The following is a 26,555-nucleotide window of genomic DNA, read 5'->3' as shown; positions in this document are numbered from 1 at the left end:
AAAAAAAAAAAGTAGCAGAGGGATTGTGAAGCCCTATCAAAGAACTGGATGTACAGAAGGTAAACGGGTGTAGCCATGAACATGAGTATTAGAATAAGAAGTGATTGAGCTCATAAGCAACATCTCTGCAGATGCATCTGAGGGGAGACAGTGAGCTCTATTATGGTCTGTGGGACAAATGCTATTGGTAATTTTTCCAGATGTATATTTCTTGAGTTCCTGTTGCTTTTCCGAGTGGTTGGATCCAGTCCTTCTGATCTTTTGTTCTTATTGCACAAATTAGGAGTATATACCAATGGTAACACTTAAAACATCTGGCCAGGTGCAGTGGCTCACACCTGTAATCGCAGCACTTTGGGAGGCCGAGGCAGGCAGATATTTGAGGTCAGGAGTTCGAGACCAGCCTGGCCAACATGGTGAAACCCCGTCTCTACTAAAAATACAAAAATTAGCCAGGCACGGTGGTGCCCACCTGTAATCCCAGCTACTCGGGAGGCTGAGGCAGGAGAATCACTTGAACCCAAGAAGTGGAGGTTGCAGTGAGCCAAGATCACACCACTACACTCCAGCCTGGGCAACAGAGTGAGTGAGACTCGGTCTCAAACAAAAACAAAAACATCTAACTTCATATTTCCATTTGCATCATAACAGCAGATCTGAAATGGGAAAGGTTCTCTTGTCCCCCTTTTAGAGCGTGTGAAGGAGGCGTGGCTTGCTTCTTCAGTGCCCCACTGCTCAAGCCTCTAGGGGAGCATACAGATGGGCAGGCTGTGGGGCTCCGACCCCATGGCAGTGTCTAGGAGTGAATGTTTACAGCTGAAGCCCCAGTGGGTGTGTGTTACAGGGTGCCTTTTAGTTTAGCTGTCTGTAGATGGCTTGCGTTAGTCAGCTCAATTAGATCCTCTGCCTTATTGCAAGGATAGAGGGCTTTCTGTATCCCCTGGTTCTTGCCTTGGTGTACCAAAAGAATGAGATCACATGTGGGCTTGGAGAATGAGTGTAAGGTTTTACTGAGTGGAAGTAGCTGTCAGCAGATAGGGGAGTCAGAAAGGAGATGGTTTTCCCCTGGAGTCAGGCTGCCGAGCGGCCCAACTCTTCTCCTACTTCCCCAACCAAACGCAGCGTTGTTCTGCTGGTCAATGGCCTAGGCCCATCAATGACCTGCCAGTGCCTATCTAGTCTGCTCTCAATGTTGAGCTGCTTACCTTCTTCCACCAATCTACTCGTCTCAATGCCCAGCCGCTTGTGTGTCTGCTCGCTAGGGTTTCGGGGGTTTTTGTAGGCACAGGATGGAGGCATGGTGGTCCAGGGTGGTCTTGGGAAATGCAACATTTAGGTGGGAAGGCAGAAGTGCCTGTCTTCAGCTAGTCCATGGGCACAGGCTTCTGCAGTGGAGCCTTCGCAAGGGACCACGCCCACCTCTACCCAGCACCTCCCTGCCCACTTCTGTATCACATCTACAGGTTGATAATTCTGTAATGGACTGTAAGGGACTACTGGTTAAGAAAGCCAGCACATTCTCTTGGAAAGAGTGCTGCTAGCTTTCTGTTATTATTCATTATAATAACACAGCACATTCTCTTGAAAACAATGCTGCTAGCTTTCTGTTATTATTCATTAAGCAATTTTGGCCAATTATCATTCTAGAAAAATAGAGAGTGAGATCTAGCTTAAGAATTTTCAGCAGACTCATTAAAATGTTTCCCTTCAATATACTTCTGTGGTTGCTGTACTTAGTTGTATTGGCCATGCAGTTTTAAAAGTCCCTGTTACAGTGCACACAAGCCATGGAGACTGGCAGGAGTAATTCATAGTCAGATCAAGGGACTTGATAAACATTGGTGCATTCAGCTCAGGTTCATGGAGCCAACTGTGTTTTTTTGTTTGTTTGTTTTTTTATTTTTGAGCGGAGTCTCGCTCTGTCACCCAGGCTGGAGTGCAATGGTGCGATCTCGGCTCACTGCAACCTCCACCTCCCGGGTTCAAGCGATTTTCCTGCCTCAGCCTTCTGAGTAGCTGGGACTACAGGCACAGGCCAAATACATGCCCGGCTAGTTTTTCTATTTTTTGAGATGGGGTTTTGCCATGTTGGCCAGGTTGGTCCCAAACTCCTGACCTCAAGTGATCCACCCGCCTCAGCCTCCCAAAGTGTTGGGATTACAGGCGTGAGCCACCGCGCGCGGCCAAACTGTCACTTCTTACTGTGACTTTCTTTTTTCCTGTGGCTCAGAGTGGGAATGGATATGGTTGGGGGAGCTTATTAATTGTATGTGGAAAACCACTTTTTGAATACTTTATATATATATAAATATATACATATTTTAAATTTTGTATGATAAATTTGTGTGTTTTGTGGCGTATCAGTTGGAAATATTACTTTTAGGTTTATCATCAATTAATAGGGACACTTAGGCTGGCCTGCCATCTTTGGTGACACCCCAGTGTTGAAGCAAATGTTGCTGGCATCTCTCTGGGGAGTTTGCTGTAGCATGGGCTGGACAGATGGTAGGTATACTCTGCTCATATGCTTATCCTCTGTCTGTCTGGGCAAGGAATCGGATGTTCCTTCTGAAGCTTCTTATTCTATGATCACTCAGCAGTTGAACAAGCATCAAAAGGGAACCTGGATTGCTTTCCTGGTCTCTGGATGACAGATATTAACAATGTAATTTATTAGCTGGGCGTGGTGGCGGCAGCCTATAATCCCAGCTACTCCAGAGGCTGAGGCAGGAGAATCACTTGAACCTGGGAGGTGGAGGTTGCAGTGAGCCGAGATCAGGAGATCACGCCACTGCACTCCAGCCCGGGCAACAATGCGAGACTGTCTCTCAAACAAACAAACAAACAATGTAGCTTAGTTGTTTGGAGGGAATTCACAGAAAAGGAGATCTGCCAGTGATTTTCATGAAGTTCCTTCCTTTACTGCGGCCTCCTTGTGCAAGCTTATAGTGACTTCTTGCCTGGAGTATTTAAAGCACCTAGTCTATTCCCCCATCTCCTTATTCTCTTAGGTCTGTTTTTTGTGCTTTGACCAGATTCCTAAATATATTTCTGCTACTCCCTTGCTCTGAAAACCTTCATTGGTTCCCTAGAGGAGAACTTGTTGGCCTGGCATTCACATTCAGGGTCTTCAATTAACTCCAGCATAAACTTCCATTCTCATTTGCAGTTGTCACTTGTGAACTCTGCACTCCAGCCAGGCTCATCTGGTCACTGTGGCTGGAACGCGTCTTGTCCTTTATCTCCTTTGGGACTCTGTTGACCTCCCTCATGACTCTATTGGTATTATTCTCCTTTTTTTGAGTGTTTACCCACTGTCTCTAAATCACCTCTACTCTGGCTCATCACTCACCGTGGCCTTTTCTGACACCTCTCTATATAGAAAACCATTTGGTGACATTATCTATACTGTCACTGCGGCACTTGGATTATTGCTTTGTAGATTTCCCAATTTGCACCTAATTTCCCCAAATAGATGGCAAATTCTTAAGAAAAAATGAAATGTTTAAAGTATGTTTTTGTGCCTTTGACTACATTTAAAGAAAGCTTTGAACATAGTTGTTATAACTAATGAATCAAATCTAAATATAAAAATACAACTTAAGGTCAAGAATAAATGATTTTTGTAACACCTGCTCCTCTGGATTACCCAGAAGTCTTCTGAAGAATATTAAATTTTGACTCTGCAATGTTTTGTACCTAACTGAATGCCTGACAAATAGTAGGTGCTTAATAAATATTTGTCAACTGGAATAAGCATTTGAATAGATGAATTAAGCTACTGTGGTTAGAATAAATGAAGAAAGTCTGGATGTAAGCCATGAAACTCACAACCATTTGGCAGCGATACACACACAGCACGTACAGCTTGGGATCTAAGCTCTGAGTGATTTAGGTAGAAGCCCACCTTTTCAATACAATGGAATTCTTTTTTTTTTTCCTTTTGAGACAGAGTCTTGCCCCGTTGCCCAGGCTGGAGTGCAGTGGTGCGATCTCGGCTCACTGCACACTCTGCCTCCCAGGCTGAAGTGATTCTCCTTCCTCAGCCTCCCTTAGTACCTGGGACTACAGGCATGCACCACCATGCCCAGCTAATTTTTATATGTTTTGTAGAGGGGTTTTGTTTGCCCAGGTTGGTCTCGAACTCCTGGGCTCAAGTGAACCTTGTACCTCGGCCTCCCAAAGTGCTGGGATTATAGCCAGGAGCCACCGTGCCTGACCTCATTTGTTGTATACTTTTATTTAATAGTCAGGACTGTCACAATGATGCAGTCGGGCATGAAGGTATCTCATATTTTTAGGAATAGCGTGTGGAGCAGTTGCTTTGAATTTTGAGAGTAGAGCCGTGTGTCTCAACAATTTTAGCACATCAGAATCTCCTGGGCTGGACGCAGTGGCTCACACCTATAATCCCAGCACTTTGGGAGGATAAGGTGGGAGGATATCTTGAGCCCAGGAGTTTGAGACCAGCCTAGGCAACATGGTGAGACCCCATCTGTATAAAAAAAAAAAAAAAAAGAATTTCTGGAGAGCTTAGTAAAATTCAGATTGCTGGGCGCCATTCTCAGGGTGTGTGATTTTGTCAGTCTGTGGTGGGGCCCGAGAATTTGCATTTCTTCATGTTCCCAGGTAATGCTGACGCTATTGATTCAGGGACCACACTGTGCGAACCATTGAATTAGACACATGTAGCTTGACAGATATTAATTTCAAACTTTCCATGTACTAGTAGTGTTCATATAAATGCCAGGGGTTATGAAGCTGTTTTTAACACTGACTGAGAATTTTAATTGGGAATTTTAACATATAGAATTCAGTGGTTTATAAACATAGTACTTTGTCAAATCTAACTTTTTTAAAGTGGTTAAACATTTTAACAGGGTAAAGGCAGACATCTACTCTTCCAAAGTTCAAATGGTTTTATTATTTAAATACTGGTATGGAACAACTTTTCCAATACATATCTCCTATTTATTCTTAAAGCTCCTATTTATTCTTGAAAGAGAAAATAAAATATGGGTAAGTGGAAAAGTGATGGTGTTGTTAACTAATTACAGTCAGCTGTAACAAAACAAATTATTGCTTTGACCTGACATAGCATTTTATTTGAGGTTTACTATGCAGTTTATTGAAGCCATTCTCTTGTTACCTTCAGAGTTATTACTGCTATTATTTTGTTGCTTGATAAACTGAGGCCTGATAAAAGCTTCAGATTAAGGTCATGCTGCAGAAATTCAAGAACTTGTGCTGTGCCCTGATTCTGGAATGCTGGAATCCTTGGGTTTCTATTTAATTATTCGTCTGCTACTGTATTTTGTTTTCTTTTTTAAGAAGCTTGCTTTTGAAAGGCAGGCCCTAAGTGGGAGGTATTCAGTGTTTTCTACTGCAGGGACAGACCTAAGTGTCTAAAATGCCTTCCTAAATGTCTGTGAGATTGTATAGGAATGAACCATTAATGCTTATGACTGCGTGGTAGGATAGGTCATTTATTCTTTTTCTGACTTAGATGCTCATATAATTTATTAAATTTGAGAAGCTCATAAGGCTTTTGTAATCAGATAAACAATAGAGACATGACCTTGAAAACAAAAGAATGATATAGAAAACCACCACTTACGCCACCAAACGTGTTTTTTTTTTTTTTTTTTTTTGAGACGGAGTCTTGCTCTGTCACCCAGGCTGGAGTGCAGTGGCGTGATCTTGGCTCAGGCCGACTGAGCTGAGATCTCAGGCCGCCCGCCTCAGCCTCCCAAAGTGCTGGGATTACAGGCGTGAGCCACCGCACCCGGCCCAAACTGATGTTTAAAATAAGAGAAAGGCCCAGTGGGGAAGTTGAGGAGGAGCGAATGGACATGTGCCCTCTCCAGACTTGGGGGTGTGGAATAATGGCATTGGAATGTCTCATCTCATTAGCTGGGAAGAGGAGAGAAGAAAGTAAAGGAATAGAATAAAACAGTGGTTTGGGAGTGCATTTACAGGAGCCTAGCATAGGTGGATTTGGTTTCCTTTCAGAGAAAAGTGACACCAGTGCTGACTTTAAAATGAGACTTCAAAAATAAATTTTGTTGTAGATCTCAGCCAAACCTTCCAGAGCTTGCACTTTAGTTATGCCCTCCCTCTCCCTTGCATGTTTTTGTTTTCCCACACATTCAGCCAGTGGATGGTTTCTGGGCACCTTCTTTGGGCCATGCATTGTGCTGGAAATTTCTCTCATGAGACAATTCTGTCTGCTTAAGGACACTTAAACCTCTTTATTTATTTCTTTATTTTTATTTTTTTATTTGAGACAGAGCCTCATTCTGTCACCCAGGCTGGAGTGCAGTGACGCGATCTCTGCTTACTGCAACCTCGGCCTCCCAGATTCAAGCAATTCTCCTGCCTCAGCCTCTGCAGTAGCTGGGTCTACAGGTATGCGCTACCATGCCGATGTCCGGCTAATTTTTTTTTGTATTATTTTTTTAGTGGAGACGGGGTTTCACCATGTTGGTCAGGCTGGTCTCGAACTCCTGACCTCAAATGATCAGACCTATCTCAGCCTCCCAAAGTACTGGGATTACAGGCGTGAGCCACCGCGCTCAGCCTTAAACCTTTTTAGACAAGTGAAACAAGGCCAGGTGTAGTGGCTCATGCCTGTAATCCTAGCACTTTGGGAGGACAAGGTGGGTTGATCACTGGAGCTCAGGAGTTTGAGACCAGCCTGGGCAACATAGTGAGACCCCATCTCTATACAAAAAAATTAAAAAAAAAAAAAAGCTAAGAGCTTATTAAAATTCAGATTGCTTGAGCTCAGGAGTTCGAGATCAGCCTGGCCAACATGGTGAAACCCCGTCTCTACTTAAAAAAAATACAAAAATCAGCCAGACATGGTGGCTGGCGCCTGTATTCCCAATTACTTGGGCTGCTGAGGTGGGAGGATCGCTTGAGCCCAGAAGGGGAAGTTGCAGTGAGCCGAGATCGTACCACTGCACTCCAGCCTGGGTGACAGAGTGAGACCCTGTCTCAAATAAGTAAATAAACAAAATAAAAGTGAAACGACAAGATCTTATGACTCCCTGGAGCTTTTACCTTTTTTTTTTTTTTTTTTTCAGACGGAGGCTTGCTCTGTCGCCCAGGCTGGAGTGCAATGGCCCAATATCGTCTCACTCCAACCTCTGTCTCCCAGGTTCAAGCGATTCTCCTGCCTCAGCCTCCCAAGTAGCTGGGACTACAGGCATAGGCCACCACGTCTGGCTAATTTTTTTTTTTTTTTGGTATTTTTAGTAGAGACAGGGTTTCACCGTGTTGGCCAGGATAGTCTTGATCTCCTGACCTCGTGAATCGCCTGCCTCGGCCTCCCAAAGTGCTGGGATTACAGGCGTGGGCCACCGTGCCTGGCTGGAGCTTTTACTTTTAACTCACATTATTTTTGATGCCAAGCTACTTGAAAAATGATTAGTCCTCAGTCCCTTCAGCAAATATTGACCCACTGTGTCTGGCAGTGTGCTAAGCACGGAGGACACAGTGGTGTGCCCGGAAGCTGGGTGCCTTCTTGCTGGATCTCACGTCCTGGTAGTCCTGGTAGGAGAGAGGCCATTCACTGGAGTCATCTCTTTGGATTTCTTGTTGCTTGTTGCTCCTTGCTCTCTTGCAGGCCTGCATCTGCTCCTTTCATCATGGTTAAAACCGCAAGGCCCTGAAGACCTAGTTGTGTGTTGGTCTTTTCTAGAACTGTTTGCTTGATGTCCTAGCAGCAGTTGACACCACAGCCTGCTTGCTCTGTGATTCATGTCAGCTTTAACCTCTGTGACATTGTATTCTCTGTTTTTCACGCTCCAGGCCTTGGCTCTCCTTTATTCTGTAACAGCTCCTCCCTTCCTTGCCCAGATGGAGCTAGCACCTCCAGTGGTGACTCTTGGATCTGGCTTCCAGTCTCAGCCTCTCCCAAAAGCACGCGTTTCATGTTCCTCACCCTCACCCAGCCCTCCACCTGCGCACCCGCTGGCCCTCTGCTCTACACACCCAGGCTCCTGCTCTCTGCCTCCCCTGCATCTTAATTCCTGGCAGCCCCTCAGCCCTCCAGTTCTGTTGCGTTTCATCCCCCACATGTCCCTGGAACAGGCTCCTCTCTTAGATTTGCAGGCCTTAGAGTTCTGGTCTGTCCTTGAACTCACTTTGGTGGTTCCCTGGCAGGTCTTTCTGCCTCTGATCTCTCTCTCCTTCACTTGCCCTAAGCAATTGCCCTTAGATAAATCTCCTCCAAGCACAGCTCTGACTGTGTAACCTCCTTGCTCAGAACTCAGTGGTTCCCATTACATCCCAGAGTCAGGAGAGCTGGACTGAGGCCCGCCTCACCTTGCCCCAGCCCATCTTTCATACTACATGTCTCCTTCCCTTTTCTCATCCAGTTCCTCAGCCTCACTGCCCTGCCCATCATTCCAAACTCTACCCCCACTTTCCTGCTTCCACTCCTTTGTCCTTGCTGCTCCTTTCTCCTTCCTCTCCTTTTCTCATTTTTCACCTGTGTCCTGCATCTTTTTTTAAGTGCAACTCAGGTGCAGTTTTGTCCATGAATTCCTAACTAGGCTACAAGCCATCTCTGTTTCCTCTGACTTCCCATGGAAGTTTATGGGTCTTCCTGTATGATGGTAGGTGGTGGTATTTGTAATCCCTTCACATCTTCTATCCCAGACCGTAGACTCCCTGTGGGCACGACAGCCTGGCAGACGTTTCAGGCACCCGGACTGGCTCTTAGAATATTGTTTAATAAATGTCCATTGGATGGATGACTTAGGAATTCATTTATTGGAATTGACAATAAACAGTTTAATGTCTGTGCCAGAGGTTGGGAAACTAGTCTTTGGGTTAGATCAGCTCACTGCCTGTTTTTAAATAAATAAAGTTTTATTGCAACACAAGCATGCTGCAGCAGTGACTGAATAGTTGACAAAACCTGAAATAGTTACTGACCTCTTACACTAGAAGTTTGCCCCTGGTCCGTACCTTTGGCCAGATTTCTGAAGATAAACGTGATCAGCTGTGGAAGGAAGTTAAGGAAACAGGTGTTCACCTAAATTCACCTAGACTCTTGACCACTTGTTTTGACTTTCTAACCTATCTATGTGGCTACAAATAATTTTGTTTTAAGAATGCACAATCAGGTCAACTAGATTTGATCTTCAGTTTCTTGACATTAGGATAGGAATTTCTGGATAGAAGTTGTGCTGTTGGGCTTTATGTAATTAAAATCACCTCTAAAATGGTTTTGGTACTCTCAGTAAAAACAATCAGCTGAGTCTTTCGGTTGTGCCAGCAGAGTGAAGCGAACCTTAGAAACCCTCCCTTATTTTGGCTATAGGAGAAGCAACAGATGGTTTTGTCTTCTGCATATTCAGGTACCTTGCTCTGCAGGTCTTGAGTAGGAAGTTTAGAAGTAAAGTTTCGTGGACTAACATTAATACCATGTTGTATTTTTCTTTTTTCTTCCAATTTAGAGGGACGTATGGTCATCCAGGATATTCCTGCTGTCTCCAGCAGAGGGCACGTGGAGAACACACCTGACCTGGTTTCAGACTCCACCTACTACAGCAGCTTCTACCAGCCGTCTCTGTTTCCTTACTACAACAATCTATACAACTGCCCGCAGTACTCCATGGCCTTGGCTGCTGATTCTGCTTCTGGGGAGGTGGGAAATCCCCTCGGGGGATCACCTGTGAAGAACAGCCTTCGGGGCCTCCCCGGACCTTATGTGCCTGGTCAGACAGGAAACCAGTGGCAGGTATGATATTAATTACCCAGAGAGTGAACTGGTTGTGTGAAAGCCACATGCATGTGCACACACATGCACATACACACAGAGGCACACACGCACTTGTGCGCACAGAGGCACACACAGGTGACACACACAGGTACACACACGTGTGCCATTTTGCACACATGTAGGCACACTATGCAAAACGTGTAAGGAATTTTTTACTCTGTCAATAATGCCCTTTAGCCTCAAAGGTTGGCTGCAAGGAATTGGAAAGAAATAATGTACAAACTTGTTTTCTTTTTCAAATTTTACTTTTCTCATTTTTTGAATGTTGTATAAACAGTTGGGCACAGGCAGATCACAAGTACTGAATGAGGTACCACCTCCTCCAGCTTTGTCCCCACTTTCGTCAGGCACCTTAGAAAATGCTGGGTAAAGCCTTCTGGGTGGCAGTAATCTGCGTGATGAATTTGCACCTTGGGAAGGAAACAGGTCATAATCTGCATGGAAGAAAGGTAAGAAAAGGAATTAGGTCACTGTTGAGCTGGACCCAACCTGGGTGCATTTTTCGCTAGGAATAGAGGTCAGTCTTTCATTCTCCAAGTATGTTTTTTGTTTGTTTGTTTGTTTGTTTGTTTGTTGAGACAGAGTCTCGCTCTGTTGCCCAGGCTGGAGTGCAGTGGTAGGATCTCAGCTCACTGCAACTTCTGCCTCCTGGGTTCAAGTGCTTCTTTTCACCTCAGCCTGTCAAGTAGCTGGGATTACAGGCACCCACCACACCACCCGGCTAATTTTTGTATTTTTAGTAGAGATGGGGTTTCACCATGTTGACCAGGCTGGTCTTGAACTCCTGACCTCAGGTGATCCGCCCGCCTCGGCCTCCCAAAGTGCTGGGATAACAGGCATGAGCCACCGTGTCTGGCCCCAAGTATGTATTTTTAAAATAGCATGCAATCAAGGGCGTTTGATATTTGGAGTAAAACAAAGCATTTTACTTTATTAGAGAAGGGAGCGTTTATCTAGGGCTGTTCTGCTTCCTCAGTTGCAACCATTTTCATCATGCCCGTTTGTTAGCAGCAGACTGAAGGCATCAAAAGCATTCAGAGGCTAGATTACCTTGTATAGAGGTATGTTGTGGGAATATGTAGGTGAAAAGTTAGACTCAACACCTCCAAGCCCCCTTCCAAGTGAAAGACATTAGGATTCTGCAAGAACTGTTCTCATTCTGGATGCATTTGCCATGCTCAGGCTTCCTCAGTGGGGATTTGATTCACCGCAATGCCACATATATATTTGGGAGTTCAGTGCAAGTGTTTGACCCTCTTTTTCGCTTTCCCAGCTTTATTGAGGTATCATGGGTAAAAAAAGTTGTATATATTTAAGATGTACAATGTGATGATTTGATATATGTATACCTTGCACAATGACTGCCACAATTAAGCTAATTAACAAACACATTAATCACCTCACATAGTTACCATTTTTATGTGTGTGGTGATAACACTTAAGATCTACTCTATTAGCATTTTTCAGGTGTACAGTATATTATTAAGTACAGTCACCATGCTGTATGTTAGACTCCCAGAATTTACTCATCTTATAACTGAAACTTTTTTTTTTTTTTTGAGAGGGAGTCTTGCTCTGTCACCCAGCTGGAGTACAGTGGCACGATCTCGGCTCACTGCAACCTCTGCCTCCCGGGTTCAAGCAATTCTCCTACCTCAGCCTCCCGAGTAGCTGGGACTACAGGCACGCGCCACCAAGCCCAGCTAATTTTTGTATTTTTAGTAGAGACGGGGTTTCACCATGGTGGCCAGGATGGTCTGTATCTCTTGCCCTTGTGATTGGCCCACCTCAGCCTCCCAAAGTGCTGGGATTACAGGCATGAGCCACCACTCCCAGCCATAACTGAAACTTTTTACCCTTTGCCCAACATCTTTTTTTTTTTCCAGCTCAATGAATTTTATTTCCCTTGTTGTATATAAATGCTTTGATTGACCAGTAGATATTTGTCATCCATTAGTATCTTGGTTCTGTTGAAGGAGTAAGAACATTTTAAACTGAGATTTTTTTTTCTTGTCTTGTCTTTTTTTTTTTTTTTTTTCCTGAGACGGAGTCTCACTCTGTCGCCCAGGCTGGTGCGATCTTGACTCACTGCAACCTCCACCTCCTGGGTTCAAGTGATTCTCCTGCCTCAGCCTCCTGAGTAGCTGGGGTTATAGGCACGCACCACCACTCCTGGCTAATCCAACATCCCTTTATTTCCTCCACCTCGAGTTCCCGGCAACCACTGTTCTCTGATTCTGTGAGGCTGACTTTTTAAGAATTATTTAGGCCAGGTGTGGTGGCTCATGCCTGTATTCCTAGCACTTTGGGAGGCCGAGGCGGGCGGATCACGAGGTCAGGAGTTCAAGACCTGCCTGGCCATCATGGTGAAACCCTGTCTCTACTAAAAATACAAAAATGAGCTGGGCATGGTGGTGCACGCCTGTAGTTCCAGCTACTCAGAAGGCTGAGGCAGGAGAATCGCCTGAACCCGGGAGGTGGAGGTTGCAGTGAGCAGAGATCGCGCCATTGTACTCCAGCCTGGGCGACAGAGTGAGACTCTGTCTCAAAAGAAAAAAAGAATTGACTTTTCTAAGCCCACTTCAAGAAAATGTGATTTGATATTTTCCTCTGACCCATTCTGTTCAGTTTTGCGTGTGCCTTTTTTAGGTATTAAAATGTTGTTAAAATTGAAGTCATTAGGTTGATAAAATTGAAGTCATTCCACTTTTAGGTTCTTTTGCTGCTCTAAGGGATCTGACTTCTTGGGCATATTAAAATGTCAATTTTAATCCCCTGAGCTACAAATTTTCTTAAGTTCTCCATACGTTTTATTTTTGGAATCATATTATTATTATTATTATTATTTTTGAGACAGATTCTCGCTCTGTTGCCCAGGCTGGGGTGCAGTGGCGCCATCTCGGCTCACTGCAACCTCTGCCTCCTGGGTTCAAGCGATTCTCCTGCCTCAGCCTACTGAGTAGCTGGGACTACAGGCACATGCCATCACGCGTGGCTATTTTTTTTTCTGTATTTTTAGCAGAGATGGTGTTTCACCACGTTAGCCAGGATGGTCTCAATCTCCTGACCTCGTGATCCACCAGCCTCGGGCTCCCAAAGTGCTGGGATTACAGGCGTGAGGGAATCATACTATTTTTGAAGGGAGCTTTGAAAGCACATTGATATTGGAATTGAGAGGTAATATGCGTATAAAGGAAATGCAATGATTTGTGGAACTGAGACTGAGATGGGAGCCCGGGAGTTGGAGGCTGCAGTGAGCTATGATTACGCTACTGGACTCCAGCCTGGGTAACAGAGCAAAAAAAAAAAAAAAAAAAATTAAGTAGATTTTGCATTCTACTATCTTCTCCCTATTATGTCGTCGTTGGTTTTTTCCAATTTAAGAATGTTTTAAAATCATGTTTGTTCATTATAACTGTCTCCTGAGAGCCACCGCGCCCGGCCTAAAAAATCTATTGAGTTCTTCACTGTTTGTTCATATGTATTTTCGTTAGCTACCTCAGATCCCCTTTGTAGCAAGATAGGGTATAAAAATACATATGTTAATTATTATTAAAAGACTGACATGTGAATGTGGACCAAGTATGAATGTGTATGGATTGATTTCTGTATCTTTGGGGAAGAATTTGATGCCCTTAGGAAATAGAAAACATAAAGCATAGGTAAAAATTATAATGGTGCAAAATGTGTTAAGACATAGATGTTATAAAGAAGTATTAAAATTAAATAGTAAAAATCTACAAATACTACCTTTAGCTAATGTTGAAGGGAGAGAAACTGGATGGCTCACTTTTTAACCAGAGTCGTTTTTCTTTTTTCTTTTGTTGTTGTTGTTTTTCTTTTTTTAAGACAGGGCCTCACTCTGTCATTCAGGCTGGCGTGCAGTGGCGTGATCTTGGCTCACTGCAACCTCCACCTCCCAGGTTCAAGTGATTCCTGTGCCTCAGCCTCCCAAGTAGCTGGGATTACAGGCATGTGCCACCACGCCCGGCTAATTTTTGTATTTTTAGGGGACATGGGGTTTCACCATGTTGTCCAGGCTGGTCTCAAACTCCTGGCCTCAAGTGATCCGCCCACTCGGCCTCCCAAAGTGCTGGGATTACAGGCATGAGTCACCGTGCCCGGCCCAGAGAGGTAGCAGAAGTGTCAGGAACAGAGATCTGGATGGCAGTCTTTTCCTCACTTCGCTTTTTCTGCTGTCTCTGGAAGGCTCTCTCACTCTGCTCTTTGGACAATGCCTTGCCCCTCTTGGTGGCAGCTTCCTAGGAGAGGGCAGAGGCGGGGGCTCTTCTTTGGTTGCTGCCCTGCTTTTCTGTCTTCTTTGTAGAAGGTGCCCCACCGCTGCACTTGGAGAGCACCTGCGCTGTTCTCTCCTGACTGATTTTCTTGGTGTGAAAATGGCTCAACCTTGAGGGCCAGAATCTGAGGTTGGGTCTTCAACTACTTTCTTGACTGTGTTGCTAAGGCCGGACTCTCCTCCTAACTTCACCAGATGGAGTCATCTTTTTATTAGCTATCCTGCCTAGTAGGATGTAAAATCTCTTTTTCTTTTTAGATTGTGATACAAATTTGGGTAGTGTGGACATTTTAGCCATATTAATTCTTACAGCCCATGAACATGGAATATCTTTTCATTTATCTTCTTCGGTTTCTCTCATCAGTGTTTTATAGTTTTCAGTATAGAAATCTTTCACCTCTTTGATTACATGTATTTTTTTAACTATTGTAAATGGGATTGTTTTCTTGATTTCTTTTTCAGATGGTTCACTAGTCATATATAGAAATGCTAACTAATTTTTGTATGTTGATTTTTGTATCCTGTAGGATAACTCCTTTCTGATTTATATCAGAATCAAGAAAGATTCAAATCTTTCTTCAAAAAAAATCAACATTTTAAAAAAGAAACAAGAAAACAATTTGTATTAAAACCAATAACTCCTTTTTGATTCCTAGAAAAAAAAACGGACTCTAGTGGAGATCGTCATAACTTTTTAAAGCTAGAAGAAATTCTTAGAGATGAGTAGAAAGGGTTTCAAATTTTTATTGTACAGTTGAGACTTCCTGCAAGCCTCCCTATAAAAACAAGCAAGCCACAAATAATTACTGAGCACCTACTAAGTGCCAAACCTACTTAAAAAATAGAGCAGTCTCCTAGCTCGGCATTCCAGAATCTTAAGGCTCTTTTGTGTAAACGCCCTGCCTGCTGAGAGCTGCTTTTAATTGCTTCTGGTCTGCCTCAGCCTGTGTAGGAGATTTGTGGCCCAATCACAGATTCCTGTCCTGTTGTGAAACAGGAATAACATTTGTGACACTGGAACAAACTCACAATGAATGGCTGGTTCCGCTGACCAGCAGCTCAGTTTCACTTCTGCATTTAATTGCCTGCAAAAGCTGTTTATTGCCTTGTGCACTCCTCCACGGCAACATTATCTCTTAAATAAACATGTTGTACCAGGTTGACAAGGGAGAGGTGCATATCAAGTGAGCAGAAATAAATATGGGAGGACTCTGAGCTATGCCTCGGATCTCCTTTCAGGCCCTATGGCAGGCGCCCTCTTGACTGCTTTTCCAAAGCTTGTGCCCCCAGATGTGTAGACTTACATTCCAGCCACGTTTAGGGTGTGGCCAAATGGCAGCACTGGCAGTTATTTCATTCTTCCTGGTGGTTATGTGGTCTCTTCTGAAGTGTTTTATGGTTGTCCATTGATGATAAGGCACCTCGCAGGAATGCATTCATGTCTTAACATGCTTCCAGAGCCCACCATGTGCTGGGGATCTACTACTGAACAAAACACAAAAATTGGGAAAAGTGAGTCTTGGGAGAAGGCTGCTATTTCTTGATCCCTGTAGTTGGGGATCACCTAAACCGTTCTATTTGAAACTGAGATCCAGGTAGGAAGGAAACCGCATTCTGGCATCTGGGGCTTGACGCACAGAAAAAAGTGCCCCCTTGTGAGTGTTCCTGGCCTGGTGCTCCAGCACCTTCTGCCTGCTGAGGGTGGAAGGGTTGGGAAGGGCACTCAGAAAAGCCAGTACCTTTTCACTGCTTGTCCGCCGTAAGGAGCAGCCAGACAGGCTCTCGTTTTCACACTGCCCCCCCTTTTTTGTTGTTTTTTAAGTGTAGCTCAGCATCAGAACAACCTGTTTGTTAGCTTGAAAGAATGGCCAAAACAAGTCACTTTCCAAAGTATCTGCTGTGCGGGGGTGGCCAGAGCACTCTCTGCAGCTGTGCCATATTTGTGCTGTAGGAAGGAGCAGTGAGGGTGGAGCCATGGGAAGACAAGGCGGAAACCTGGCTCTCAGGAGACAGTTATGATGAACAAATATGATTTTAAAATATTCTTAAATTTAAAAAAAACAAAGACATAATAGGGAGAAGACAGCAGAATGCAAAATCTACTTAATTTTTTTTTTTTTTTTTTGGAGACAGCGTCTTGCTCTGTTACCCAGACTGGAGTGCAGTAGTGCAATCATAGCTCACTGCAGCCTCCAACTCCTGGGTTCGAGTGATCCTCCCATCTCAGTCTCACGAGTAGCTGGGACTACAGGTGTGTGCCACCATGCCACACCTGGCTAATTAAAAAAATTTTTTTGTAGAGATGGGGGTCTCAGTATGGTGCCGAGGCTGGTCTTAAACTTTTGGCTCAAGTGATCCTCCTGCCTCAGCCTCTAGAAGCGCTGGGATTACAGGCTTGAGCTGCTGTGCCTAGCTCTACTTCAGTTTTTTTTTAAATTATTATTATTTTTTAATTGAGACAGGATCTTGCTCTCTCATCCAGACCAGAGTGCAGCAGCATAATCTCAGTTCACTGTAGCCTCCACCTCCTGGACTTAAGCGATCCTCCTACCTCAGCCCCCTCAGTAGCTGAGGCTACAGGCATGTACCACCACACCCAGCTAATTTCTGTACTTTTTGTAGAGATGGGGTTTCACCATGTTGCCTGGGCTGGTCTCAGACTCCTGGGCGTTCAAGTGATCTGCCTGCCCTGGCCTCCCACAGTGCTGGGATTGCAGGCATGAGCCACCACGCCTGACCAATTTTTTGTTTGTTTGTTTTTATTGTGAGACAGAGCCTCACTCTGTTGCCCAGGCTAGAGTGCAGTGGCGCGATCTCAGCTCACTGCAACCTCTGCCTCCCGGGTTCAAGCGATTCTCCTGCCTCAGCCTTCCAAGTAGCTGGGATTACAGGCCCCTGCCACCATGCCTGGCTAATTTTTGTATTTTTAGTAGAGATGGGGTTTCACCATGTTGGCCAGGCTGGTCTTGAGCTCCTGACCTCAGGTGATCCGCCTGCCTTGGCCTCCCAAAGTGCTGGGATTATAGGCGGGAGCCACCGCGCCCGGCTGCCTGACCGATTTTTAAGACATAGTAGGAGACTTCACATGAGTTTTTTTTTTTTTGCCACTGAGCTCCACGGTCAGGTTTCCCAGGATGATGTGCTCTGGTCACTGGAAACTCCTGGGAAGTTCTGGATGGAGAAAGCGGGAGTGACTTGCCTTACGAACCTGCCCTGGGCCCTCTCACCCTTGGCAGGGAGCCCTTCACAGTCTTGTTATCCACAAGATAACACCCTCACTCCAAGGCTGCCCTCTCACCCCCATGGCCCACACCATCAGCAGGTGAAACTAGCCCTTTTTTTTTTTTTTTTTTTTGAGACAGAGTCTCGCTCTGTTGCCCAGGCTAGAGTGCAGTGATGCGATCTCAGCCCATTGCAACCTCCTCCCTAGTTCAAGCGGTTCTCCTGCCTCAGCCTCCTGAGTAGCTGGGATTACAGGCGTGCACCACCACGCCCAACTAATTTTTGTATTTTTTAGTAGAGATGGGGTTTCACCATGTTGGTCAGGCTGGTCTTGAACTCCTGACCTTGTGATCCGCCCACCTCAGCCTCCAAAAGTGCTGGGATTACAGGCGTGAGCCACCGCGCGGGGCCCTAGTGTCCCTTTTCACAGCCAGCTGGTTATTGGCCACTCTCTACTGGTAGGCCCACATTGACTGGCTTTTTCTTCTGGAGAGAAAAATTGACAAGGTTTGCAAGCAGGCGTAAAAGGAATTCATAAAGACATATTCAGTTGGAAACATTTAAAGTAATTTTTTTCCTCAGGAAAGGAGATTGAAAATAGATATTTGCTGTGGGCTCTTAGGCTAACAACCATAATTTGTTTTTTCAAGGGGATTATAAAGACATAAATTCTTGTTGATGACTGAAAACATTTCTTTTATACATGTTCGGTTGCTATGATGTGGTATTTATTTTGTATTTGGCCACCTTTATGAACTCTGTAATTCTAATAATTTTATAGTTGCTTGTTTTGGAGTTTCTAGGTAAGCATTCGTTCCATAGAAACATTGCTCCTGACATTTTTACTTCTCTTTAAATTCCTCCAGTTCTAATTCATGTTCTTAGTGCGTTGTTCAGTTTAGACAGTGATGGTGGGTGCAGGTGTCATTGACTTGTTCCTTATTTTATTGGGAATGTTTCTAGTGGTTCACTATTGTATGCAGGACGTTACCAGTGCTGGTTTACAGAGAAATGAGGAAAATAAGGACAAGTGAGTTTTTCTTAAGGCCAAATTATTCAATTCAAGAAATTGTTTTTATTGAGGCTGTAGCCTTTCAACTTTTTTTTTTTTTTTTTTGACAGAGTCTCACTCTGTCGCCAAGGCTGGAATGCAGTGGCGTAACCTTGGCTCACTGCAACCTCTGCCTCCTGGGTCCAAGCAATTCTCCTGCCTCAGCCTCTCAAGTAGGTGGGATTACAGGCATGCACCACCATGCCCGGTTGACTTTTGTATTTTTAGTAGAGATGGGGTTTTGCCATGTTGGCCAGGCTGGTCTCAAACTCCTGACCTCAGGTGATCCGCCCCCCTCAGCCTCCCAAAGTGCTGGGATTACAGGCGTGAGCCACCGTGCCAGCCACTTTTCAACTTTTTAAAACATAAAGTGATGACTCTATTAGATGGTGGGATTTTTTTTTTGTTAATGCTCTTATTCAGCAATATAAAAAGTTGATACCCATTGGCTCTCGCTCCTTCCTGCACCCCCTCCTCCCCCACCTTGTTTTTTTAAGACCGCTGCAGTACTCAGTGTGTCCTTATGACAACAGTGAAGTTCTTTAGGGGCTTCAGTGTGCTCCCTTTAGTAATTATGTGGACTTACATTTGTGCTTACCTCTTGACTTGCAGGGTGCTTCCCCTCCCACCACATTTTTTTTTTTTAGATGGAGTTTTGCTCTCTTGCCCAGGCTGGAGTACACCAATGCAGTCTCGGCTCACTGCAACCTCTGCCTCCCAGGTTCAAGCGATTCTCCTGCCTCAGCCTCCTGAGTAGCTGGGACTACAGGCACACGCCACCATACCCAGCTAATTTTTATATTTTTAGTAGAGACAGGGTTTCGCCATGTTGGCCAGGTTGGTCTCGAACTCCTCACCTCAAGTGATCCGCCCACCTCAGCTTCCCAAAGTGCTGGGATTACAGGTGTGAGCCACCACGCCCAGCTTTCCCCTCCTTTTTGTGACAGCCATGGGAACACCCTCATGCTGGTCTAGCATTTTGAGGAATTCATTCACAGGAACCCCAAGTAGGTTCTGCCGTCAGATACATGGTGAGGATGTAATGATTGGGCCTACTAGGTCAGTAGGCAAGTTTTGGAGACTCTTCTGTTTAAGGAAATGCAACTCCAAAGTCATGATAGACCCTAGAAAGTTTAAAGCCAGTGGAATTAAAGGTGTCAGGTTCCCTGAGTTTGGGGGTCACATTACTATTACTATAAACTTTGCCTTAAATGGCTTGTCAAGTGTTAGCCATGCCTATGATGTTTTCTTCTGCAACATAATTCCTCATTAGGTTCCTCTCTTTTAAGGAGAAATAGTGGACCCAATTCTCTTGGGTCTTTACAACATAGTCTTACTCCTGCAGGGAGCAAAGCTTTCTTTCTCCAGCTGGCCCTCTAAGGAGCATTGAGAGTCCGTGCCCCCCCCCCCCCCACCCGCATTACTCCTCTGAAGCATTAAGCCTGGGTGAATGCAGTCCTGGCTTTCTGTTTCTAGGTGATCACCTCACCTACCTGCACTTTCACCAAGGAGTTCCTATTTTGTCTCATTTTAGCTGATGACAAGTGATGATCGTGACAGTCATCATCTGGTTTGTATTACACCTTTCCTTGAAGGAATTGCTGTTTTGTTTCACAGATGATGAAAGCTTAATGACTTGCGTGCTTTTGATCCTGCAGCAAGGGTAGTTGTTTGTAAGAACTGGTGCCTGCGATGACAATTTTCCCAGTGGCTCTTTGTCTGGAGCCAAAGCTCAGGGAGGGTGACGGTGGGAAGTTTAGATGCTGAGCCCAGACAGATGGTGAGAGGTTGGGTTTAGGAATATCCCTTAGCTACAGTATAGTGCACAGGAGAGACATTTTTGGAGTGTGTTTTGGTTAAAAATATGTAGATTCCAGAAGAAACTAGAACTGGCCTCTAGATACCTGGAGCCCTGGAGAACAGGCAGCTCTGACTCAGAGAATATCTAGAAGGAGTGCAGACCTGGGCATCCTAAGGGATTGTTTTCTCAGTCTGGTTGAAGTGGTCCAGTAGCATCCCAGGAAGGCCAGATAGAGTGAAACGTTAGGTTTTTCAGCAACCTTCGGAAGACTTGTGTAAGTCCTGGGCTGTCCTACAGATTCATTTCCATTGTTAGATTACTTCAGTGTGATCTGGGCTGAGTAAGAAATCCTCTGTAAAGTGCTGATGTACTCCAGGGACTACTTCACAATTGAATCGGAGGCAGAAGCATATTATTAGTCTTGCGAGGTTGTTACATTACCTATTATCTGACACAGTAGCATTAGGTTAGTAAATAATATAGTCGTTTGGGGATTCTGTAATTGGCGTGAAATTTAGATAATTAGATCACAGTTTTTGAAAGCTTTCAGATTTGATTTGGTTTGGCTGGTGGCCAAAATCTTATCCATTTATGTTTGCCCTTTTAGCTTACTTTTTTTCCTGTTAAGTAGACATGAATATGATATGAAATTAGTTGCTTTTCAGAATGTTTAATTACATGTATAAGTGATTCTCAGATTTCTTAGGAGTCTATGTTTTGTGGTCTGTTAAGTGTTCCTCATCATTTGAATAAAGATGAAAATCAAGGGAATGCATAACAGGTTTGCCCTGTTTTTAAAATACCATAATAGAAATAGGATAGAAAAAAAGACTAGAGTTGCCAAAAAATATCCACTGTATTACAGAGTATGCATAAGAGACTCCTTTATGCATTTGTTGATTGTTTTTATTGAGTGGCTGCTCCGTGCCTGGCACTGTGCTAGAGACTCTCAAGTACTGGCTCATGGTGGAATGGATGAGAAAGAAAACTCAAAAGACCCATGTGGCCGGGTGCTATGGCTCACACCTGTAATCCCAGCACTTTGGGAGGCCGAGGCAGGTGGATCACCTGAGGTCAGGAGTTTGAGACCAATCTCAGCAACATGGAGAAACCCTGTCTCTACTAAAAATACGAAATTAGCTGGGCGTGGAGGCAGGTGCCTATAATCCCAGCTACTCAAGAGGCTGAGGCGGGAGAATCGCTTGGACCAGGGAGGCGTAGGTTGCGGTGAGCCGAGATTGCGCCACTGTACTCCAGCCTGGGCAACAAGAACGAAGCTCCGTCTCAAAAAAAAAAAAAGACACATGTAATTCTCTTATTCCTGTTTCGATCAGAGCCCGGGGAGAACTGTGATGCCTTGTGGAAAGATGAGCCCTTGCTGTGGCATGCCAAGAGGCAGGGTGGGGACGAGTGTTTGATCACAACTATTGTTTAGAATTTCCAGTGCATGGTGATAGACTGACTTTAGTGGATTTTATTTTTAAAAAATTATCCCACGGTGAGTGCACCCCCTTACTGCCTCCACCCAGGATGGGTTGCCCTCAGCACCCCCTCCTTGGTATAGCATTGGCCCTGTGGGCATCACCATTGAGATGCACAGCCTCCTGGAAGGGGTGTTCATACATAGACTGAGGAACAGGGAAAAAGGTATTATCTCCACATTTTATTTATCACATTCCTTCTCACAACATTCTTTCTGGCAAGTCCCAGTTCTAGGAGAAGGAAGGCAGACATAATTCTATGTCTGGGGTATTTGTATAAAACCAAAAAATGGGAAGGCCTGGAAATTTCGCTGTCTCCTCACTCCCTTGCCCCTGTGTGTGTGTGTGTGTGTGTGTGTGTGTGTGTGGCACTGCAGGACATGTCAAACTAAAGTTTATGTACTTAAAAATCTTTAAAGTGTATAATGGAAAGGTATTTTGTTTGAGTCATTTGTTTGCAAACCCTGAAGAGGAGTCTTTCATTGCGGTGCCCCGTTCTCCCGTTGATAGAAGCAGGTGGACCCGTGAGGGGAAGAGGAGGGTGCAAGCAGAACAGCCCTGGAGCAGTGTCACGCTGCTGGGCACTTCCTGTCTCCTATTCCATTTCATCCATAAACACAGCCTTTCAGGGCTGTGAGCCTCCTTTTGTGGATGAAGAAACTGGGGCTCAGGGAGATGAAGTAGCTAGCTAATACTGCACAGCTGGAAACAGGGAAGCTGGATTTGGAGTTTGCCTGACTGCAGAGGGGCACCTTTGTTCCCGTGGTGTCTCTGCTTTCCTTGCAGGGCAGTGCACATTTCTTGGTTTTCCTTGTAAAGCCCTGGAATTCTGGAAAATTACTAGGCATGCTGTCTCTCAAGATGCTTCTGTGACACACACGCACACACACACACTCTTCCAAATCCATGTACTTCAGGGAACAGTGGTAACGTGATGCTTTTGGTCATTCTTGTGTCATTTCAGTTAGTTGGAGGTGGACTCCCTTCATGGTCTTAGAGTGGGCAGGGCTTTTTCATGCCACCCACAAGTTGAGTGTGTCCATCAGAGGTCACCAGCCTGCGTCAGATCTTGAATACCAGTTTGGTAAAGGATGTGAGTGTGTGCGTGTGCTTAGTTAGAATGTGGCCCCAGACAGCCTCACCTTGCCCTCCCGGCAGGCTCTCATGTTCTGTACTCATAAGATACCCTTCACACTGCTGATTTATGCTAAAAGTATCCTAATGTTTCTGACAGCTCATGTGTGACATGAATATAATCCATATTTCTTACAGCAGCTAATCCAAGTGGCTTATTTTCCTATACTGCTGATAGAGCTATATCTCTTGATGTTGCAGCCCTGGAGATTGTGATGGTGACATATTGTTTCTGGGTCACTAGTTTTGTCTAAAACAGTAGGTTGGAACAGAGTAGCAAAGGTTAATTAAGTTTGTCCATCAAGGTGGGAACAGATATGGATGCCTCTGATGTTTCTGGTTCTGAAATCAAAGTTCCTGAATGTGCGGTTTGTGGGCATCATTTCTCATTTTCAGACAATCAAAAAAAAAAGTTTATTTGCTCCAGAAGTAGAGACAATGTGAAGAGTTGTTAAAAGCTAAAGGCAGCAAAGTAGGTCTTTATACTAAGCAGATACCTTCATTTAAAATTAGAAAGTTTCCTTGGTTTAGTAGAGAGAAATCTCAGAAGCGTCTGAGGTGATTTACTTTGAATCTTGCTGTCTGTACTTAATCCCTTGTGACCAGAACCAAGTTATTTGATCTCTCTGAGCAGTTTCTTCCTATATCAATGATTATTAAATTATGAAGACTCATGAGATAACAAGTCTCTATATTATTTCTCAATAGATGCTCATTTTCTTCCTCTGAAATTTGGTTAATCTCAGGAAAATTAACATTAAGAATATCATCAGTACAACCCCCATCTGTACAAACACACACCCCAGTCTTAAGAAGCATTGTAGATGCCTTCAGAGACTGGACATGTGAGAGAGTAGAGCGTGCTGATCATTATTAACCAAATTTAAAAAATACAACCTTTTTAATTTCCTTTCTCTCCAGCCATTTTACTGAAACTCTGTTTCTTAGTTGCTTTTATGTAAATGGTACTTGCATTTATGCCTGGTATACATGGGTTCAGTTGGGAAGTCAGGGTCTGTATTTTAGATTTGTGAACTAGACAAATGTAGGTTTCCAACCCAGGAAGTGGAAAATCCTGCATAGACTTCTCAAGATGAAGAAGGCGCTGAGCTAGTCCCAGCCAGACACTGGTCCAAACCAACCACCCCACTCTCTTTTGTGAACCCCCTGATATGCACCAAGACCCTTTCAGGTTTTAGGAAAAGGAAACATTTTTTAAAATTTGGCTTTTTCTTACTATTTACCTCCTTTTAGAGGTACTTGCATCCCTTTACCTGATTTATACATTGGTGTCTTTCAAACATTTTAGATTGAGACCCACAGTAAGAAACTGTATTCCAGTATATATTTACACACATATACACAAAATGACAGGTTTTGTAGAACAGCTCTTACCCCTTACCCAAATTGTATATGCAGTGAATTCTTATATACGGTTCTCTTTTATTCTGTTCTGTTCTATTCTATTGCATTCTGTTCAATTCCATACAGTTCTCTAAAATATATGTGTGTGTGTGTGTGTGTGTGTGTGTGTGTGTGTGTGTATTATATATGTATAACACACACTGACTGCAAACTGAATTATTTGAGGGCCCTATAAAAGGTAACACTTCTGCCTTTTGGAAAACATGGTCTCAAGAAGTACACTGTTGTTCCGTCAGTACCACTGATGGCAGATGGTGAAAACAGTTGAGCAACACAAGTTAAAAAAATAATTTGGCCTTTGTAAAATGTCAAAATACTCACATCTGAATTGCTTCTGGGCTAAAGATAAGCAAAATGGACCACTAATAAATACAAGTGTAATTCTGATATCCTATGGGGTTTCTATCCTTAATGGGTATTCAGGATTGTTGTGGGCTGGGCATGGTGGTTCATGCCTGTAATCCTAGCTCTTGGAGGGGGGCCCAAGGTGAGAGGATCACTTGAGGCCAGGAATTCAAGACCAGCCTGGGCAACATAGTGGGACCCTGTTTCTACAAAAAATATAAAAAATTTGGCTGGGCTTGGTGTTGTGCGCCTGTAGTTCTAGCTACTCAGGAGCCTGAGGTGAGAGGATCACTTGAGCCCACGAGATTGAGGCTACAGTGAGCTGCGATCACATCACTGTACTCCAGGCTGGGCGACAGAGAGACCCTGCCTCTAAAAATGTTTTTTTAAAAAAGACTGATGTGAATTTCTCTTCCATGCCCTCTCCACAATTTCTGGAAATTGGGGGAGGGCTTGCTTTATATCCTTGTGTTCAATTTTGGTTCTATTTTTCCATATGACTTGTTTTTTTATGGTTCATCTTAGGGCTGTTGTTTATTTTTATTTTTAGAGCTACTGTAATACAAACTTTCCTTTGGTTCTTTTTTTTGAAAACTCCACTCACACTTTTTCTTTTGTTTTTGCATGTGTAGTGGGAAATTTGGGATTTGCAACTTAAAACATCTTAAATGCATCACTTCTTAAATGGTTGGTTCTCTCTGCCCTGTTGTGTGAGCATCCTCCTCTCCACTCCTCCCCCCATTTTCCCCTCCCACCTCTCCTGGGCGCATTTGGAGGAAGAGCTTTCGTTTGGAAAAAGGACTCTTGGGTTCTTCAGCATCTGAATGCCCAGCCCCAGCCCCACACTTAGCACAGCACCTTCACCCCTGTCCACCCCTCACCCCCACACACGTTGAAGGATCCTCTTGGCCTTTGCGGGAATCCCTTAGAAAGGCTGAGTCCTCACAAATGCCTGTCTCTGTCTGCCTCCTTTCCTTTCCTCCCTCTAGGAGGGAAGTGGAGGGCATTCCATAGCAGGACCACCTAAGAGAAAGCAAGGTGAGCGCAGGAGAGGAAGGGAGCAAAGGACTCAATCTTCAGAGCTCTGGACACAAAAGGAAAGGAAGTCGGGAGGGGCGGGTTTTCGCTGTGGGAATCTGCTTGGGTCACACACCTCAGCATTTGGCCTTTGGTGCTTTGGTAATCTCTGAAATGTGTGCATAATAGCAATCATTTTAGCCTATATATTAAAATTTTTTTCTCAGCTGTGAAATATGGAATGCTGAAAAATTAATAAGGTGTGTATTTCAGAAGGTGAATGCGGCTTTTTGGGTGAAGCCCTTTGCATAGGTGAAGTCTGTAGGCTGAGACAGTTCACGGTGTGTGCTTAGGTGAGCTTGGGAACAGGCATCCCGTTTAGATGGTTCGAAAAGAAGCATCTATTAAAACTAAAGCCGTCATTTAATGAGGGTAAAAGTCCACCCCAGCCTTCACACCCAGCACCACCAGAAGACCCAGAATTCTACAGCCTGTGAAGAGTCCTACCTTTATAAAAAGGTTTCTGTTCAGAAAACCAAAGGTTTACCCCAAATACAGCTTTTGCCATTTAAAATACTGTAAGCCACATATCAATACGAAGGGAGTTTTTTTGTTTCTGTTTTTTTGAAACAGGGTCTTAATCTGTCACCCAGGTTGGAGTCAGCGGGGCAAACATAGCTTACTGCAGCCTCGACCTGCTGGGCTTAAGTGATCCTCCCACATCAGCCTCCTGAGTAGCTGGGAACACAGGTGTGCGCCACCATGCCTGCCTAATTTTTTAAATTTTTTGTAGAGATGGAGTCTCACCATATTGCCCAGACTGTTCTCCAACCCCCGGGCTCAAATAATCCTTCCTCCTCAGCCTCCCACGTGCTGAGATTTACAGGTGTGAGCCATTGTGCCTGGCTGAGTCATTACACTATTTGTTTAAATAGCAGTTTGCAATTAGGAATGTTATCCTATAGAATAACTCTTCTCATTAAGAC

General features: G+C 44.3%; 1 protein-coding gene across 4 annotated transcripts in view; it reads left to right on the top strand.

Annotated features, from left to right (window-relative positions):
- DMRT1 (doublesex and mab-3 related transcription factor 1) overlaps positions 1-26,555 on the top strand; it is a 129,526-nt gene that overhangs the window by 43,914 nt on the left and 59,057 nt on the right. For all 4 annotated transcript variants that reach the window (XM_004047747.5, XM_055350707.2, XM_055350706.2 and 1 more), the window contains exon 3: positions 9,471-9,754. In XM_004047747.5, the coding sequence (XP_004047795.1) occupies positions 9,471-9,754 (284 nt within the window). The remainder of the gene's footprint in view (positions 1-9,470; positions 9,755-26,555) is intronic.

This window comes from Gorilla gorilla, chromosome 13, assembly GCF_029281585.2.
Source record: "Gorilla gorilla gorilla isolate KB3781 chromosome 13, NHGRI_mGorGor1-v2.1_pri, whole genome shotgun sequence".
Classification (NCBI taxonomy): Eukaryota; Metazoa; Chordata; class Mammalia; order Primates; family Hominidae; genus Gorilla; species Gorilla gorilla.
This window is presented reverse-complemented; position numbering and strand designations above follow the sequence as displayed.